The sequence below is a fragment of the Fringilla coelebs genome (genome assembly GCF_963513975.1).
Source record: "Fringilla coelebs genome assembly, chromosome: 6".
NCBI lineage: Eukaryota > Metazoa > Chordata > Aves > Passeriformes > Fringillidae > Fringilla > Fringilla coelebs.
The window spans coordinates 5,148,016-5,166,128 of NC_140034.1; the positions used below are offsets into that span (position 1 = coordinate 5,148,016).

General features: G+C 45.3%; 1 protein-coding gene across 1 annotated transcript; it reads right to left on the minus strand.

Moving 5' to 3' along the window:
* Positions 1-611: 611 nt before the first annotated feature.
* LOC311154572 (potassium channel, subfamily K, member 16-like) lies at positions 612-10,497 on the minus strand. The gene is given in 6 exon segments (XM_084207196.1): positions 612-1,134; positions 1,137-1,445; positions 4,451-4,619; positions 6,200-6,366; positions 8,074-8,194; positions 10,241-10,497. Coding segments are annotated over 6 exon segments (996 nt in total). The 5' UTR covers positions 10,436-10,497; the 3' UTR covers positions 612-1,099.
* Positions 10,498-18,113: the final 7,616 nt, after the last annotated feature.

Genomic DNA, 18,113 nt, shown 5'->3' on the forward strand with positions numbered 1-18,113 from the left:
ACTGCTGGGGGACACATTGGGCATGGTCAGAGGAGGTGTTGGGCTGGACTGACTTTTGGTGTGACCACAAACACACATGGGATGTTTCACCTCTATGGCTGTGTCTACCCCAGCTGCTTTGCCAGCTCTTCAGGGCTGGGTTTCCATGCATTTTTGGCACACAGAAGGCCTGTGACACATAGATAAACCCTTTGAAGGGTTACCCAGAAGTGCCCCACAGGCCAGATAGCATGTCTGAAAAACCATTCCTAGACCTGACATCCTTTTTTTTTCACCTGGTTGAAGGCTTAGACACCAATCACCCTTGGGGAGCAACAGCACCACAGGATCATTGCTAAATGGCTTCACAGTTCCTATGAAATCAAAACACAGCAGCAAGGACTCCTCCCTTCAAACTGGTCTCTGTTCTTATGAAAAACTTACAGAATAAAACTATTATAAAAAATTGAATTAAAGACATGGGTTGATGTGTTTTTTATAAACACCCTCAGAAAGGTTTTTCAGAGCCACAGGGATAAAAGCTGAAATTGCCTTTATTCATCTTATTATAAAAGAGGAAGAGGTAGAATCAATCATTTCTAACATGCTAACCTTTTCATAACCCTGCCCATTAGATGCTTCAAGTGTCTCTGAACTGAGCTCAGGTCTTGTCATTTAAACATGTCTTTCAGACCATAACACCTTATCCAATATGATGGCTCAAGTCAGGCATCTATTAAGTTATATACCCTTATTTCTTCTTCCAAAAATCCTATGCAATGTCAGAAAAGCTTGTGCATGTCAGTTCCTGGAAGAGACATGACTTCTTGCAAGCTGCAAAATCCAAGCAGAACCAGCAAGCTCTTCCATGCCCCTCCTCTGCATTTTTGTGAAAGCACCTTAAAAACACCTTGTAAAGCAAGTGCACTTCTCACGCTGTTAGCACAACCTAGCTGCACACTGAGGAGCAAATTTCTTACCATTAATATCCAGGCTTTGTGTAATTATAAGTCTTGAGTTCTAAAAGGTCTTATCTCAGCAAAAGGTAGGAGAAATTTTATTACTATGGGAATGTCTTTAGAATAATTAACTAGCAATTCTCCAATGAAGAGTTCAATTCTCAACATGTTATGGCAATAGTTTTGCTAAACACTTTTTTTCATTTTTTGTGTGTTCAGAATCTGCTGTTAATGACTCCATTTTCATTGCATCCCCTCCAGCACGTGGTGGTAGTGGTTCTTCTTCTGGAATAAATTGAACAGGCCAGCATCTTCTTTGCTGGCTTCCTACATTGTCCTTACTCACCTTTCCAATTTGCTGGAGATCCTTGACAATTATTTTTTCAGTATCTTCTAGTACTGTTGTCAATAAATTAAACAGCAGAGCAATCCAGGCAAGGCCAAAAAGAATCCAAATGGCCACAAGCACTCGATAGTAGGAAAAGTATTTCCTGTCAGACTGTTTGCCTGAAGATAGGGGGGAGAAAGAAGGAGAAAATTAAAAAGTTAAAATTGCCTTGCCAGTGTAAAGTGGAACAGCCTAATGAATTCATCAGTATGTTTTATATTGAGCACTTTAAAATGACTTTTTTGCTGTAATGGAGACTCTCAGGTCCAGAGCATTAGGTTAAGGCTGGGCAATTCTCTTTTTGTTGCAATGAACTGATATATGCAATAAACATGATACAAATATGCTGGCCTGCCAAATGACACACTGGAATTGAAGTGAATCATTCTGTGATTCCATGATCCTGTGATTGAGGTGAATTACCATCAGAGCAGGTTATTTTTTCCCCCTTACTACATATCAATCCCAGTTCAACTGCTGCACATACAGGTAAATGAAATAATGTGGGAAGTAGTGTTAAATTGTATTGTATTATCTTGGAATTGCACCCAAACTCCCAAAGCACAAAAAGCAGAGCACAGTGGGCCACTATAACCACACAACCATTATTATCTGGGTAATTGTAATTCCCTGTATTTCTGTAGAGTGTGATTATAACCTAATAAATAGTTCCCTTAAATTACAGGTACCTGTGTGCACACAAAGAGAGTAGCTGCAATTCCTACCCCACTTTTGAATGGCTTCAGGATCTTCCTCCATTTAAAAAACTACATGACTGATGAGAATTTACTGACACATGCCAAGAGCAGAACTTTCTATGTTGGAAACCAGTGGACCAAAGCTTATTTCATGCAGTCTGATCCTCTTAGCATCAGCCAGGACCTCACACCTGCTGTTCTGCATGGGTCATTTTGTTTGACCCCAACATTCAGAGAGCATTTGCTTGGCCCCACACAATATTATCATCATGGTAAAGGTGGTGTGGCCCTGGCATCTGCAGGAACACTTGGTGATATTGCTTATGGAGTGCTCCAGAGGTGATTTGACATAGTTGATAACACAGCAATGTGCATGGACAGGGACACCACCACAAACCTTGTGGTGAACCTGCCCAGAAGGAGCCTGGGTGCTGGCAACTCTTTTCAAGTCCTGCAGCGCTCTGTACTGCACAAATTGATGGGCAAGATTTTTGTTCTTTGTTACCCAAGAGCTCTGGAAATGGGGCAGCAGTGGGCAGGCTTGTCCCCAAGCACAGCTATCCAACAGCTGTTTCATTTTCTGCTGCTGGCATTGAGTTGGCAAAGGGATTCTCAGCCTTGGTACAAAGCATCTCATTGTTGTGCTCTTATCTGGAGTTCATGATGTGGGGTTAGCAAAGCCCCAAGCAGCATCTTTGTGCTGTTAACCCAAAACTGGACTTGAGCAGGAAATATTCAGTTAACAACCCCCAGGGAGTTTCACCCTAGAGTATCACCTGTATGTACATGTATTCCCAACAGTTAAACCCAGGCTGAGCCATCTTCCCAGCATGTCTGCCTTCCCCAAACACCAGTTTTGAATCACTAAAACGCAAATCAACTCAAACCTGTTCTGTTCCACTTGGCCAGTGCAAAACCATTTATCATCTGTAAGCAATTCTCAGTGCATAATTCTCAGAGCAGTCATTGATTCTGCTCATTTCTTTGTGAAGATGTGAAGCATTAAACTTATCAACATTTTATTACTGTTGTTAAGGCCAATTAAGATAAATACTGGCACAGGAAAATATTTCAGCTCCAGTTAAGTCATCCTAATGAAGATGAAATCATAGAGCCACGAGGCCTATCTGTTATTTTTAAATAACAATTAGAAAGTTAAAATACAATTAATTGCTTTTGGAAAGTAATATGGCTGCAGAGGAGTGCTGTGGAAGTCTTGGTTTTCAGGCTGTGACTTGCTGCCATTACTGTAAAACACACCTGTGATTTGGACAAGGAAAGACAGAGCAACATTTTGATGCTCAGTTTTTCTCCTGCATGGCACCAGCCCCTCCCCACCATTCTGTACAGCAAACTATTTCATGGAATAGATTTAGAGAAATTACAGTCAGCAGCGACACATCAGTGCCTGGAAAAGTTTGTGGGCTCCCTCTGCCAAAGTCATCAGCCTTTTGTAAGAAATCCTTCCAAGTCACAGAGAGGCTCCAAGGCCTGTCTAGCACTTCTGCAAGTCTTGAGAGCCTGGGGTTTGTTGTGTGGTGGATGTCTGTCCCTCAGAAAGGTGTGTGAGGCTTCCAGACCCTCTGTGGGGACAGCATTGGTGCAAGCATTAGGTGCAGTTTTCTTTGCATATCCCTGATGAGGAGAAGTTCAGGCTGGCAAGATGATGGCAGGACAGGTTGTTGTAAAGAAATCTTGGGTTCTCCATGGAGTTTGGTTTCCTGCTTCTTCTGTGGACACTGATTTTGCTCCTGGTAATTATTTTGCAGTTCCTTTTGAAACTTATTCCATGGGGAGTGTATTTCGTCCAGCAGATCCATGGAAATGTTTTGAGAAGTGTTCAGCATGCTTGAGTGCAGCTTTAACAGTGTTTCTTCAGGGGAAATCCTAAGCTCTGGCTTCTGAGGATAGAAAACCTCCAGAGATACTCAGGAGACTAAAGAAGGCCACTTTTGCAGTGATGTATATATTTAAGCCCCATTTCTAATAGTGTGGGTAGATTTCCCCAATTTCCCATGACTGGGATTTTCACCTCTTAGTCTCTTGTGTGAAGTCATATACTCTGAAACATGATTTCTTCCCTTTACACTGTGAAATCTAAATCTGAGATGGCTAAAGCAGTGATACACACCTTGGTGTGCAGCTTTCATAAACTGTTGACTCTTGGCAATAAAAATTCCACTTTCCCTTCCCTCACCAAAATAACTGTTTTCTTTGCATCCCAAAGCATCTCATTTCCTTATATTTTGATGATTTGGTACTTTTATCAGCACATACAACTCCAGAGAAGTGAGCATTTCCCCCCAGAACTGTACAAGGCAAAGACTTTTGACAGATTTGTCTCTACAGTACATTCAGTCAACCCATGGGAATTACAGTCATTATCCTGGTGTTTGGATGTGTTTCCTCTCTGGAATCAGCCTTACCTACAACATAATCTCCAAAGCCAATGGTGCTGAGGGTGATAAATGCAAAGTAAATTCCTTCACTGTAGGACCAGCCCTCTGTTATCTGGAAGAACACGGATGGCAAACACAGAAAAACCAGGATCCCAGTTGCCAGGAAGAACAAAAGGGTCAGAAATTTGATCTTCTTCTGAAAAATAAACCAGTTCAATTATAATCATGATTTGAGACATAAATAAGCTCTATATAATCGTGGTTATCCAAAGTGGGTGGCTATCTGGGATCAGGAGGATCTGAAGGATTTCTACTGAGTGCTTTCCTCTGGAAATGCCTCAGTCCTGCTTAGAAGCAGTGGGAAGCCAGGTGTGATGAGTGTGGCATGTCCACTGTGGCCCTGGAAGATGTAGTCTTTTACCTGATTGTATCAATGACTGTGACTATTGAGAAATTCCTATCTAATGACATTTACCAGAGTCAAACCATTTCCACTTATCACCATACAACTTCATTTTTAGTTTTTAGGTATTTAGGGTTGGCACCTAAATTCAGATTTGCCTGGGAAAAGAGTATTTTTAATAAAAAATAATTGCACTATGTCTGACAGTACTATCTTCAAGAGTCTTGAATACTGACTTTATTTCTCATTGCATCAATGCCACAACTTGGCTCCTAACCAGTGGATATCTCACTACAAAAAAAAAAAATCCAAAAAAGCCCAACAAAAACCCCAAAAACTAATGAGCTCTTGATAAAGAAGAGCCTGGACAGTGACTTTTAAACCATTCTACTTCCCAGCAGTCATGAAGGAGCTTTGACTAAAGAAGAAGACTTGTTATATGTAGAGATTTATCAGCCAGACACACATAGTTTCTATGTATAGAATTTTCCAAATCCAGATTGCCTGGAAATTAATGGCAACTGCTGGATAACTTTTTGTATCTTCATGTATTGGGCACATGCTTGAATCTGTATCTGATTGAGCCTTCTCTTCTGTTTAAGTTTGCCATATATGACAGGGAATTCAGCAATCTGAACAGGGCTATCTGTAGCAATCATACCTTATCCTGAAAGAGAATTACAGTAGGAGACACAGAAAAGCTGTTCTCACTTCCTCAGCAGTACTGAGAGAAGGGGAGGAGCTGAAAATAAATTGGGGCATAAACCAGACAGAAGACATCCTGTCTGTAGTTTGTTACAGGTGTCTCCTCATCTTTCAGCAAGCAGGCTCAAATGCACAACTTCAGCCTGATGCTTCTTTTCTGTCAAAGCTAAGGGTGGAGGGAGACTAAAGGACTGGGTAATCAGGAGGGGTAACCCACTATGCATTTAGTTAAAACCCATTGAAACCTCTACACCTCACCTAATTTTTACAGCATTGCACAGCTCACCTGCTTTTTGCAGCCTCAAGGTGATGTTTAATCACCCTTACTGGTTTTAAAGGGAGGCATGCACTTCCCTAGGGTGTTGGCTCCTGAGATAAGTGTCTTAAAAAGTGAGGTGGGATGCCCCATCTCTCCATTGATTGCTGAAGGGGGCTGGATTTCTGCCATCTAGATGGGAAGACAAAATGCATGCCTTAGTCTGAATATCTCCTCTATGGCTGACATGTCTGCTTAGCTCTGCAAGTGAAGAATGCCTCTTTTCCTGCCCTAGAACAACATCTAACCCTGCACAAAAGCAAATACAATCGAGGACATAAGGCAGCATGAAACTTAAGAAAAGCACTAGAAATGAGCATATAATTGTGCCTGAGTAAGTAGAACCAATTACCTTTCTCATTCCTTTCTCGTACAGGAACTTCCCCAGCTTTTTACAGAGCAGTGAGAGCATCTTACCGACACGGTGCAGAAACACAATGTTCAGAGGGATTCCAAAAAGAGCAAAAAACACACAAAAGATCTGTCCCCCAGCAGTTTTAGGATGTAATGTGCCATAACCTATAAAAAAAGAGATGGGTCAGAGGAGATATTCCAAAGAACTGCAGCAATTCACAGTCATATTCACCCTTACTCCAGTCCAGCCTGCCTTTGACCCTAAAAGATGTGGCTAGTGTTTCTCAGCCCAAATGCACTCTTTTTTCCTCTGAAAAAGGCAGTAAGAAGATGAAGTGGTTCACCCTGCATGTCTGGGGGAATACAGAAGCACTGTGTGTTCCCAACACAGCCTTAGTGGGAACAAAGCCACAATCAAGATGTAATTAAGGGAAACATGTTCTGTCTCGTGACAAATACATGGAAAGTCAGAAAATAGAAGTCTGAGGATCTGGAAGACATCAGAGCTGGAGTCCCAGGCTGTCAGGATCACATCTCCAGCTTCTTGTTGATCTGCCTGTGTGTTAGTGAGCTCCCTGGCTCCATCCCAGTGAGTTGCTGTGTCCAGATACTGACTCCAGTCCCAAGGCAGTGCAGTGTGCATTAGAATAGATGGTGCTAATTAGCCCAGACCTCGCTGGAGGCTGATTTATTGCTGCCAGAGAGACATTTGCCTTAAGGTCCTGCTAAGAGAGGATTTATCTAAGTAGTGGAACAACCCCAAACATGTCCTTTAGTCTCAAGGCTCTTGGACCCCATGAGGTACATGGCTGAGTGCAAGAATACTGAACTTTGTGTATGTCCTTATGCTATCAGTGACCCTGGGAAACTGCATTTCCCATACACAGTTCATGTCAAGGCATCCATCACTCAGAAAATGCAATGTTTTCTTTGGGTGAAAAGACAAAACAACTGAGTGATATTTGGGCTACTGGATTTCCAAATGCATGAGCTGTCTTGTGCTCCCTGTTGTAGAAATATTCCAATTTCAGTGATGGGTGTCAGAACCCTCCCTTTCTACAGCAGGACATCTCCTTGTGGGTTCAGGCAGCAATTACACAGCTCCCATGGTGCTGGGACACTACTGGGGCCCTTGGGGCATGTCACACTCACAGATCAGATGTGCTTAGGGTCTGGTGGGAGTGAGGCCTCAGCACCACTCTGTAAAAACACAGATTTGCCTTCCACTGCAGGACTGTGAAGCAGGTGCCAACAGTATGGATGTTATCCTGAAGTTTGACAGGCCTGCAGTTTTTGGGATATACATTTGAAAGAAAGGACAAAGCAGGTAGGGGCAGGCAGGCCCTGTAAAGGTCAGAACAGCCTGAAGCAGCAGTGTAAAATTCTCAGGATTTGTCTTTACCCCATCCCATTTTTTTTCCTCCTGGCATGTTACTAATTGAATATGTGAATTAACAGCTCAAAACAGGTTATGGAGACACTGCCCAAGCCCCATCAGGATTAACTTCTTTCCTTACATCTTTTATGTTTTACAGCAGTCTCAGATTTAAAGTGAAGTTTATCTCCAGGAAAGTGAAGTTTATCTCCCACCCACAAATATTAGCAGAGTGAACATTATAACAGGTGATTTGAAAAGAAGAAACAAGTGGATAATAATAGGAAAGGCCACTGATATTTGACAAGCCAAAATAAAGCATGTAGAACTGTGCCCTGGGAAGGTCTTAGAACTAAGTCCATGCCTGCTTGCCACCCATGACAACAAAGGGCTGGAGTTTTTATTCTGGAAAGTATTATCCATTCATGTCCTAATAACCAGACATAATAAGCATCACTCACACACAAGCACACCTAAATGGAAAGCATTAGACCTACCTATTGTGGAGACAACTGTGCCTGCAAAGAAGAAGGAGTTGCTGAAATCCCAGTTGCTCTCTTCAAACTGTGACTCATTTCCAACAGGGTACACTCCATTTTGAATGGCTTCAATCAGGTTCTGGGAGAGAAAGCAAAGTTTGGTATCATCATGATTGCTTTTCTCAAGTGCTTGGTGCAAAAATATTACAAAGGTTAGCCAACTGCTGCTCCTCTCCTGTCAGTACCACTCACCTGACTTCAGAGATTGTCTGACACTATTCACACCTTCACCTCCAAGGTTGGGAAGCCCTTATCCAGTGGGTTTGGGTGTTCAACTTCTGCCCTGTTTGTGCTGACTGCTCTAGTGGGTGTTTGGAGAGAAGTTGCTTCTTTCAGTGTGACCAAGGACCTTGTTTCTTTCAGGCCAAGTAGTTTGGAAAATCATGATCCTGTGAGTGACTAGGATGTGGCAGAGCACTGGTTTAAGAGATGGGGGTGGCTGATTGCTGGATTTAGACTTGCAGTTGAGATGGCAGTGGTGGATCCAAGATCTGATCACCCACCTGTATGAACAGTGGCTCTGATCCCTCCCAGGGCTGCACCAGTGAGTTGTGCCAGGGTACACATGAGATACACTGAGCATTTCATTTCAAGTCTGTATTTTGATTAGTGTCACAGAATTAAATTCAGACAAAGTCCATTGATTTGCAAAGCCTGACATACACATTCTTCTCCAAACTGTATGCATGAATATACATAGATAAATTTACACATTTGCACACATGTTTGCAAAGTTGCCTTTGAGAGGAGGTTAGAGGAACATCTGTCAGAGATGGTTTGAGTTTGGGTTGAGTTGAGACTGCCCTGCCACACAAGGCTTGACTAAATATTTCTTCCATACCTCTCCAGTGCTATCATTTATCACTTTATGCATTTTCATATTCTTCCTTGGTTTTAATTCTAAGTGCCATTATTTTTTTAACTCTCTCTCTCTTTTTTTTTTTTTTTAATTTTTTAAGTTAAAAGGAAATTTTAAAAACAAACAGTATCCAGCTGTCCCTGTCCTTAGCAAACAGAGAACAGTGGACTGGACATCTGTAAGGCAGGCTGGTTTGTACAGAAACAACTGAGATAAAATCCAGGACAGAGCCCTGCCAGAAGCAGGAGACATGCTGGAATAAATTGCACCAGCAAAATCTTCCTCCCTGCTTCTCCCTTCACTATGTTTTTTGCTGGTGTCTCAGAAAATTGAGGGCAACAAAAATAACTTCCAAAGCCCTTGCATGAAGATTTCTTTGTCTTAAAAGCTCATCTTTTTTTTTTCTTCCCTTCTTGAAAAGCTCTCTATTTTTTTTTTTTACCTTCTTCCTTACCCATAAAAAACAAGTGAAGAGCATGCATGCATGGGTGAAACTGGGGCTGAATTGCTGGTTCTTAGAAAAACCAGTTCTTCCCCACATTTCTTTATTTTGTGAACTGGCCCATTAAGAGCTTCATTAGTTTCCCATGTGGAAATGCTTCCAGCAAGGCTATAACTCCTCATTTTCTCCTGCATTACAGCAGATAGAGCTCTAAAATGCCCAAGTTGAAGAGACAGCCATATTCATCTTCATCTTCCTGTGCCATGAACAGAAATATTTTCCCCTGGCCAGGCAACCTGTTTCTCTTCTGCAGCATCCTCAAAAACTAAACTGATCATACCACCCTCTTCAAAAACTAAACTCTGATCATGCCACCTTCCTTGTAGCTATTTGGAGGTTTGTTTGGGTTTTTTTTCCTATCCAGACCTTTCCTTGTTGTTTCAATATTGCACTATCTGTGATACTGTTCCAAGTGGCAGCCACACCTGTTCATTTCAGACAGCCTCATTTTTATTGCCATACCACCCCATTGTGTAAGAGCACAGCCCCACTAAAAGCAGAATCAACAGGAGGCAAGACCCCAAAAAAACCATGATATTGTGGGATGGGGATATTTAATAGCTAGCACACACAAGGTTTTGTCCAGCTACACAAGCTGTATTTACCATCAGAGTGAGCTACCTGCTCACACCAGACAGGGGTTTGCTGGAAGCATCCAAGTGGCTACAATCAGAAGGAAAGCAGTGAGAGTTACCTGTGCAGCAAGGATGAGTAGGAAACAACATCTAATGGGGAAACAGGAGGGAGAAAGGACTTCCACTCACCTGCATGAACTGCTCCATCTCCGCCACCGTGAGCTGTGTGAAGTTCTGCAGAAAAGCCTCCTTCATCTGGGCAGCTGCCATTTTCTCCTGCTTCTCAGCAGTCCTCTCCAGGGCCTGGAACACAGCAGCACCCACCAGCAGGTAGACAAAATAGCCAGCCACCAGCAAAGCTGTCTGCAGCCTGCCACTGCACATGGCCTTCAGGGCAACTCTGCAGGGGATGGGGAGCGAGAGGTGGTGACTGTAAATCCCTCACACTCCTGGGAAGCCTCCCCCGGGCAGGAAGAGCCCTCCCAGCTCTGGTTTCCGCTGGGATCCTGCACTGGCAGGGACAGTGAGCTGCCAGATGCATTCATTGGGAAGCTGGAAGCAGGGCGGGGGAACCACAATAAACCCAACCCCCCCCAAAGAAAAAACTTTCCATTCTCTGGGCTGCACGCTGTTTAGGGATTTCCTCTTGTCTGTGAAACTCTCCCTTGCTGAGTTCTCAGGAAAAGTGGGTCAGGATTTGAGCAGCTGGCAGGTGGCCATCTCCTACTCAGAAGGCTCAGGGGACAGGTGAGGATAGTCTGGAAGGGGTTCACAGGGGAGTTTGCTTGGAAAACCATTGTTTGCCCTGCTGAGTCCAAGAACAGGACTCCAGGGCAAGCCTCTGATCCCAGGAGCTCCTTCTTGCCCCATGTTCAGGGGCAGCCTCAGGGAAATGCAGCTGGACTGATCTTTTGGGCTTCACTTGTCTGCTTGCAGCACAGGGCAGGGTCATGCAGCCCTGCAGAGCCTCAACAGCTCAGGGCAAAACCTTGGACACACAGGCAAATGGCTGTGGGTTGCATATGTGCCAAATCCAAACAGGTTCTTCTGCCAGCAATTCCTCTGCAGTGCATCCAAGGGAATACATTACACTCCTACTGGGTGCACAGTTAGATGGATAAAAAAGTAGCTATGCCATCAGATCCATGGAGTCATAAAATCATAGAATTGTTTAGGTTGGAAAAGACCTCTAAGGTCATCAGACACGGTGCTTAGGGACACAGGTTAGTGGTGGCTGTGCTGGGTTAATGGTTGGACTCAATGACCTTAAGGGTCTTTTCCAACTGAAGTGACTTTGATTCTCTGTTTCCTACAGCAATGTAGCCTCTGCTGATTTCAGAAAGATGGTTCTCATGCATTGAGAAGTCATTTACATAACTGTCAGAGCTTGCCCTCATTAGCTTCAAGAAGAATTTGGGTGCCACTGAGAAGAATTTGTGAGAGAGGGAAGCCCTTGAATTAAGATGTTGATTTTGGAATGGACAGAAGACAGGTCTGAGCTTGGCTGCAGCATGGACATTGTTAACATTCATTAATTTTCTTGCATTATATTTCCCAGCATTTTCATTTCTTTGTGTACAATTTCTTTTTTATGTCAGCAGATGCCCTGCTTTAATAATGAGAACACACTGAAGCAAACCACCCTTTGAAAAAGCATTTTAAATGTACCACCTATTCTTGCTCTTCAAGTCTTTGTGGTCTTTTTGAGTTTGAAAATACCAAGAAAAGGCAGAGACTCTGGGATTAACTTTGCAGAACTGGTGTAAACAAGAAGCAGCACATGGCTTCACTCTGTCAACTGCAGGTTGTCCTTTCACATATAAATCTGTTTGACCTTAGAGGAAAACAGGAAGACTGTGAATGAAGGTAAGCAGCTTCCGAAACCCTTACATGTTTGAAGATCTTCCTTAGGGTTACTGGAAAAGGGTTTGTTGAAACAGGATGTGCCGTGTTTCCTTTAATTTCTTTTGAAGCTACACGTCAAAGGTGTGCTTCTTACTCAGATTTAAATTATTGCTCTAAAATAAGGACAACCATGGTTTCATTCTTTTGTGTCTCTCAGTTTCCCAGCCCCCTGAGATAAGATAAAGCCCTTTACAAGTACAAACACAACATGTGTTCATCATTCTCAATAGACATGAAGATAATACAACTGGATTATTTCCTCAGTTCATCCAAGAAGAAAATGGATGAAAAAAACATGAAACTCATGAAAGATCATGAGAATTTCAATATTGTTGACAGCTGCAGCGGTTTGATTGTGGAGGTAAGATGCCAAGAAACCTCATCCTTCTTATGCTGTCTCCTCCAGCCTGTATATAGATACTAAGTTGGGTTTCCCTCTAGCCCCTCTCCAAAAGGCCTATTTGTGACTGCATCTCCAGAAACCTTTGACTGCAAGGAAGTTTGGTGACCTTGTTTTTTCTCTAGCTCTGGAACAGGGAATACACATCAACTTTTCTATCTGTTTCTGTTTCTTCATACAAAGAATCTTTAATAGCCTGCCTGTGTACTTTAATAACCACTACAGATTGTTTGAATGTGAGGGGAGTGTCCTATCACACAACATCTTGTTCATACTTAGGTTGACACCTCCACGGGGAACAAGGGAAGGAAAACACAGTTCACTGCTAGGATGTTTGCAGATAAGTTGCTTTGAGGAAAAAAGGAAGGGGGAATTCACTCAGTGGAATGCTTTACTTGAAGTCATTCCTTGTAAAGGTAAGAGTATTTTCAATTAGCATTGACTGTTCTCCTCTCCTTGTTTTGCCTAGATTAAAAACTGCAAAACATGCTCTTGGTGGAGGCTGCTAGAGCTGTACTGCTTGTTATAGCTACTGAGTGTCAGCACTATTATTGGCTCAGTTTTCCCACAGGGGTCTGGGTACTGGGTTAACTTGACACCATTCGCCCCAGTCATGAAAACCAAGCACTTCCCAAGTGCTGGGAGCTGCTGTAGGTACAACACCCTCATCCAAAGGCTGATGCTGGCATCTCACAGCTGCTTCATAACCCCACTGATAACCTGTCTAGATAGCTGGGAAGGTAAATGGGAACTCTGTACCTGGTGAACCAGCCACCATTACCTTTGTCCATTAGGAGATCATGAATACATCCCACCCAGGTGCAAGTTATCATAGAAGTCATAGAATGGTTTGGGTTGGAAAGGACCTTAAAAATCATCTACTTCCAGGGGATCTTTTGCCCTGCTGTGGGCAAAGAAGCCACCCACTATATCAGGAAAAGCCATGCTCAGGGCCTCACCCAACCTGGCCTTGAACACTGCCAAGCAAGTTAGTAGAAGTCCTTGTAAATCAAAACAAATTTCTGCTGGCAGCATCTCCTCTTTAGAGTCCCCAAGCCCTTATGGGGCCATATGGCCAGAAAAACCTATTCAATGGCATTTGTTTCTCAAGAAGGAGCTGAAGAAATGGAAGTGAGGCCTCATCTCTGTAGCTTTCAGTTGTGGGAAACCAGCAGATCCAGCTAACAAGAACTTCTCCACAACCCATAAATTGACAGGACTTCTGCTGGTCCAGTTCCCTCAGGACTGCCCCACTGCCACCCAACCTGTGGCTAGTAGTTACAGCAACAAGACCCACTGGCCTGCCCGAGGCTGTGGTGGGTTGGGGTGCAGTTCCCTGGCAAGGGGGGGTGGCAGAAAGTGGCTGTCATGGTCCTCCAAACCTTGTGGTCGGGTGCTGTGAGGGCTGGCACTCCCTCAGGGCCCGGGAGCTGGGAGCTGAGTGTGCTAACATCGTGGTCTCTGTCCCACTGCCCCCATCCAGGGAGCAGGGCAGACCTGGAGGTTCTCAGCAGGTTCAGCCAACCCTGCTGAGTGTTCATACAGCAAGGTCATGGTGATGAGACAGGATGAGTTCAAGTCACAGAATCACGGAGTCACAGAATGAGGTTGGAAGAGACCTCTAAGATCATCGAGTCCAACCTATGCCATAACACCTCAACTAGACTCTAGCACCAAGTACCATGTCCAGTCTCTTTTTAAACACATCCAGAGATGGTGATTCTACCACCTCCCTGGGAAGAGCATTCCAGTACTTTATTATTCTTTTGGTGAAAAATTTCTTCCTAATATCCAACCTATACCTTCTCTGTCAGAAAAAAGTCAGGAAATCATCGTGCAGCTCAGCCAGGCAGGCCTGTGGGGACCAGGCCAGGCAGGGTCTCCTGGTGGGCTTGGCTTTTTGGGACCCATGGCTGGGCTGGGCAAGCTGGAATGGGCAATCTGCAATGCCACTGGAACACAGACTGACAGCCCTGGTTTGGGCTGGAGGTGGATCCTGGCCACAGAGGATAGAAAGGAAGCTTGGGTGGGCTGGTCATAGCCTTGCAGACATGAAGGCAGTGTGTCTGGTAAGGCAGTTAATTAATACTTTTTGTTCCTGAGCTGGGAGAGATCCATGATGCAGTCAAGGACCAGGGAAGGAGGAGCCATGCTGACGTTTTCCACCTGCATTATTTACCCAGTCAACAGCAGGGAAACCCAGGCAGTGAGATCCAGTGGTAACAGAGGGCAGGGAAATTTCCTCCCTGTAACATGATGTGCTGGGACAGGGCTTTCTTATGGTGAGTCCTCTGTCCTCAGTGTGTTCTTTCCTCCTCCACACCCCAGTCATACCCACAGTTCAGCCATTTTCTTTTTCTACATATGGCATCTTGCTGCAGTGTTATGCATTCTGTGTCCTTAAGCAGATTATAGCCTAAAATAAATTCCAGTTTAATGGAAAATATTATCAGTTTCCATGGGAATTACTTACCATGTGATTGTGGTTGTACTTCCTGTTGTGTTTACGGCTAAAACCATTAAATGATCAGTATTTTTTACACTTTCTTACAGTTCTCCTATAAATATCTATTCCTCATAATGGGTCAGAACATTCAGTCTTCAAACGTAGGTCATTTTGGTTTTTATGCTGTGATCTTATGCCAGATTATCAAATCCATGGACTAAAGTATTCCACGGAGATCCTCCTACTTATTAGTTTGTTATTTCAGGTCTGCAAAGCCAAATTCCTGTGGATAGCTATCAGCTCTCAAGGAAATGGGCTGACATTCATGAGTGAAGAAAATGCTGAAGCTGGTCACTTGCCTTTGGTAGCTGACTAAGACCTCTGGTGTTCAGGAGGTAAGGGCTGCTGTGTCAGGCAACCCAGCATGGAGAACTACTCAAGTGCTGTGTGAGTCCTGGCTCACAGCATTGGACACGGTGATCAGCTGGGCCCAGGAAGAAGGGAGAGGGCTGGTAAAGGTATTTTAAGAAATTTGGTTTTAGTTTTCATTATCTCACTCTGATTCGATTGGTAGCAAATGAAATATGCTTTCCCCCAGATGAGCCTGAGCAATCTCTCTGTTCTTGTCTCAGCCCACAAGTCTTTGGTCCTTATTTTCTCTCTCTGTCCAGCCGAGGTCAACAGACCACAAGCAGTTTGTACAGGTGCCTGCATTCCCCACCAAAGTGAGGCACAGACACTCAAAAGAGGAAGCATTTGCTCAAGACGCCATTTATTGGCACCTTTGCACAGGGTGAAACTTCCAGAGGAATTAGACTCTCTCACAAAGAGAGAACATTCAGTGTCCATGTGGTAACAGGAGTCTCTAGTTCCAGGCTCCTTGCCATTGCCTCTTCATCTTTAGATCTGACTCCCAGAGTGAGCTTTTGCTGTCAGAGAATGGTGCAGCAAAAACTACAAACACTGACAAAGCAGTGTCTTCTCCGTGTCCTGTGTGCTCAGGAATGTGGCACCTCCTGCCCAGAGAGTCAAGGATGGGTGGACACTCCTCTTAAACAACGGTGAGGGTACAGAGGCCCTTTAGTGGTACCACACACTTGGACCCACCAGAGTCAGATCTTCCACTCCACAGTGAATTGTGTGAGCACGAGAGCTGCTCAAGCTGCCACTATAATTCCCTAGAAGGTTCTCACAAAAGCCACACCGCTAGTTCTTCCACAACTTAACGTGTGGTTTGGTGTGCACTTTGCGTGTATCCAGCCTTTGATTGCTTCAGGCTACACTGAGTGCCTGAGTGGAGGTGGGGATGAAATGTGGGGCTGGCCTGGCTGGGTTGTGACATGCTGTGACATGCTGTGACATCAGGGGGAACGTGTCACAATGGGGCAGCCATAAAAGGCCCCAGCAGGTAACGCTGGCCCTGTGTTGCTCTGGCAAGCGGTGAGTGCACACGTGGCAGGGGGGCTGGGCTGGGAACAAGGGCTGGGGCAGAAACGCTGCACCTGGGGCTGGGTTCTCCCTCTGCATGTAGGGACAGCTCCCCGTGGAAGAGCCTTGGGCAGGCCACAGGCGTGCTGCTGCTGCTGCTGCTGCAGGGGCAGGGAGACAGGCCTTGCTGCCTGCATGCTGTGGCCTTGTCCTTCCTGCCCCTGGATCCCTGAGGATCCTGCCCTCCTTGCAGCAACCCGCAAATCCCTCCCTCCTCGTCCCACTGACGGCCTTCTCTCCCTCCTCCTGCAGACCATGGATCCCATGGTATTCCTTTTTGTACTTTTGAAAAGCTTCATCCAGTACCCACAGCCCGTGACTGAGGGACTGGATGAGGAGACACGTCTGCGCATGGAAGTGCGTGCAAAATATCTGGAATGGGAGAGACTTCATCTGGAGCAGGAGGTGGAACGGGTCACCCAGAGGCCGGTGCACGTCTTGCGACTCTTAACTGTTGCTGTGCTCCTGGTCTACATCTTGGTCCTGTGGTTTATTGTGTGGAATAGCAGCCTGAGGAGAGAGGAGGAGGAAGAAGAAAACCGTGGTGCAAATGAAGAGGAAGTGGGCGATGCTGCTGCCAGTGAAGAAGACAATGTTGGAAATGAAGCTGTCAATGAGGCGGAAATTGCAGAAAACAACAATGATATGGCAATGGCAGTCCAAGAAGAAGACGATTTTGACGATCGCGTTGGACGAGTTTTAATGCAGCGCATCCAGTGGCCTGTACAGAACCTGCAGAGAGGCTGTGAGTGGACAATTAACCTCATGGACAACTACAGCCTTTTCTTTTGCCATGTCTTGGCAAAGAGTTTCTACCCAGGCCTGCAACGAGCCATTGGGGTGGGCAGTGCTTTTGAAGGCTGGAGTCCCCGTGAGCAGGATGTCGTGTACCGCGTGCTCATACCCATGACTCCTCCCCGAGGCCACAGCTTCCACCTGGAGCTGGACAGTGCAGGGCAGAGGCCGGTGAAGAAATTCCGTGTCCGCGTGCAGCTGGAGTGCACCTGCGCGAGGGAGCAGCAGTCTGAGGACATGCTGTGCTTCCTGCACCACCCCGAGGAGGAGCTGAGGAGGAATCAGGATCCCAGCCTCCTGGACACCCTGTGCACCGGCTCCTACCTCGACGTGCAGAAAACTGCCCGCTGGTTCTACCAGCTGGTGAGAGCAATCTGGCCGGCTTTGCCTCAGTCACACAACTGGCATTTAGTGCTGCTGCCCTCCACGCGCTCCTGCCAATTCAAAGCGACCAACGGCACAGAAAGCATCAGGATTGAGGTGCTGTTCGGGGTGCGGAGAGATGACTCAGCCATCTTTGTCAGCAGCCAGACCAGAGAGGCCTACACAGCAAGCACAATCTGGCCTGAGTCTTACGCTGTAGCAGAGGTTGAGTTCTTCCAGCACATTGCCAGGCAGGCCCCCCCTGACAGCTTGCACCTCAAATGCCTGCAGTTCTTCACCCGACTTGCGCTGGGCTTCGGCTTTTCCACCTACACCATGAAGACCATTGTCATGCACCTGCTCAATGTCACGCCCGTCTCATCGTGGCGCAGGAGAAATCTCCTGGATCGACTGCAGGATGTCATGGAAAGACTGGGCTTATGTGTGCGAACAAAACGGCTCAACCACTTCATTGTGGGTAACCAGAGGCTCCCTCAGGACATCAGTTTACCTCCAGATGTTCAGATGGGTGAGCCGTACAACCTCCTCCATCGTCTGGCGCAGGAGCCGGATGCCCACGCCCAGGCCGTCCATGAGTATAGGGTTCTGAAGAAGTGGTACAAAAGAATCCTTCTTGCTGACGATTGAACCAGTGAAGCGGAGGA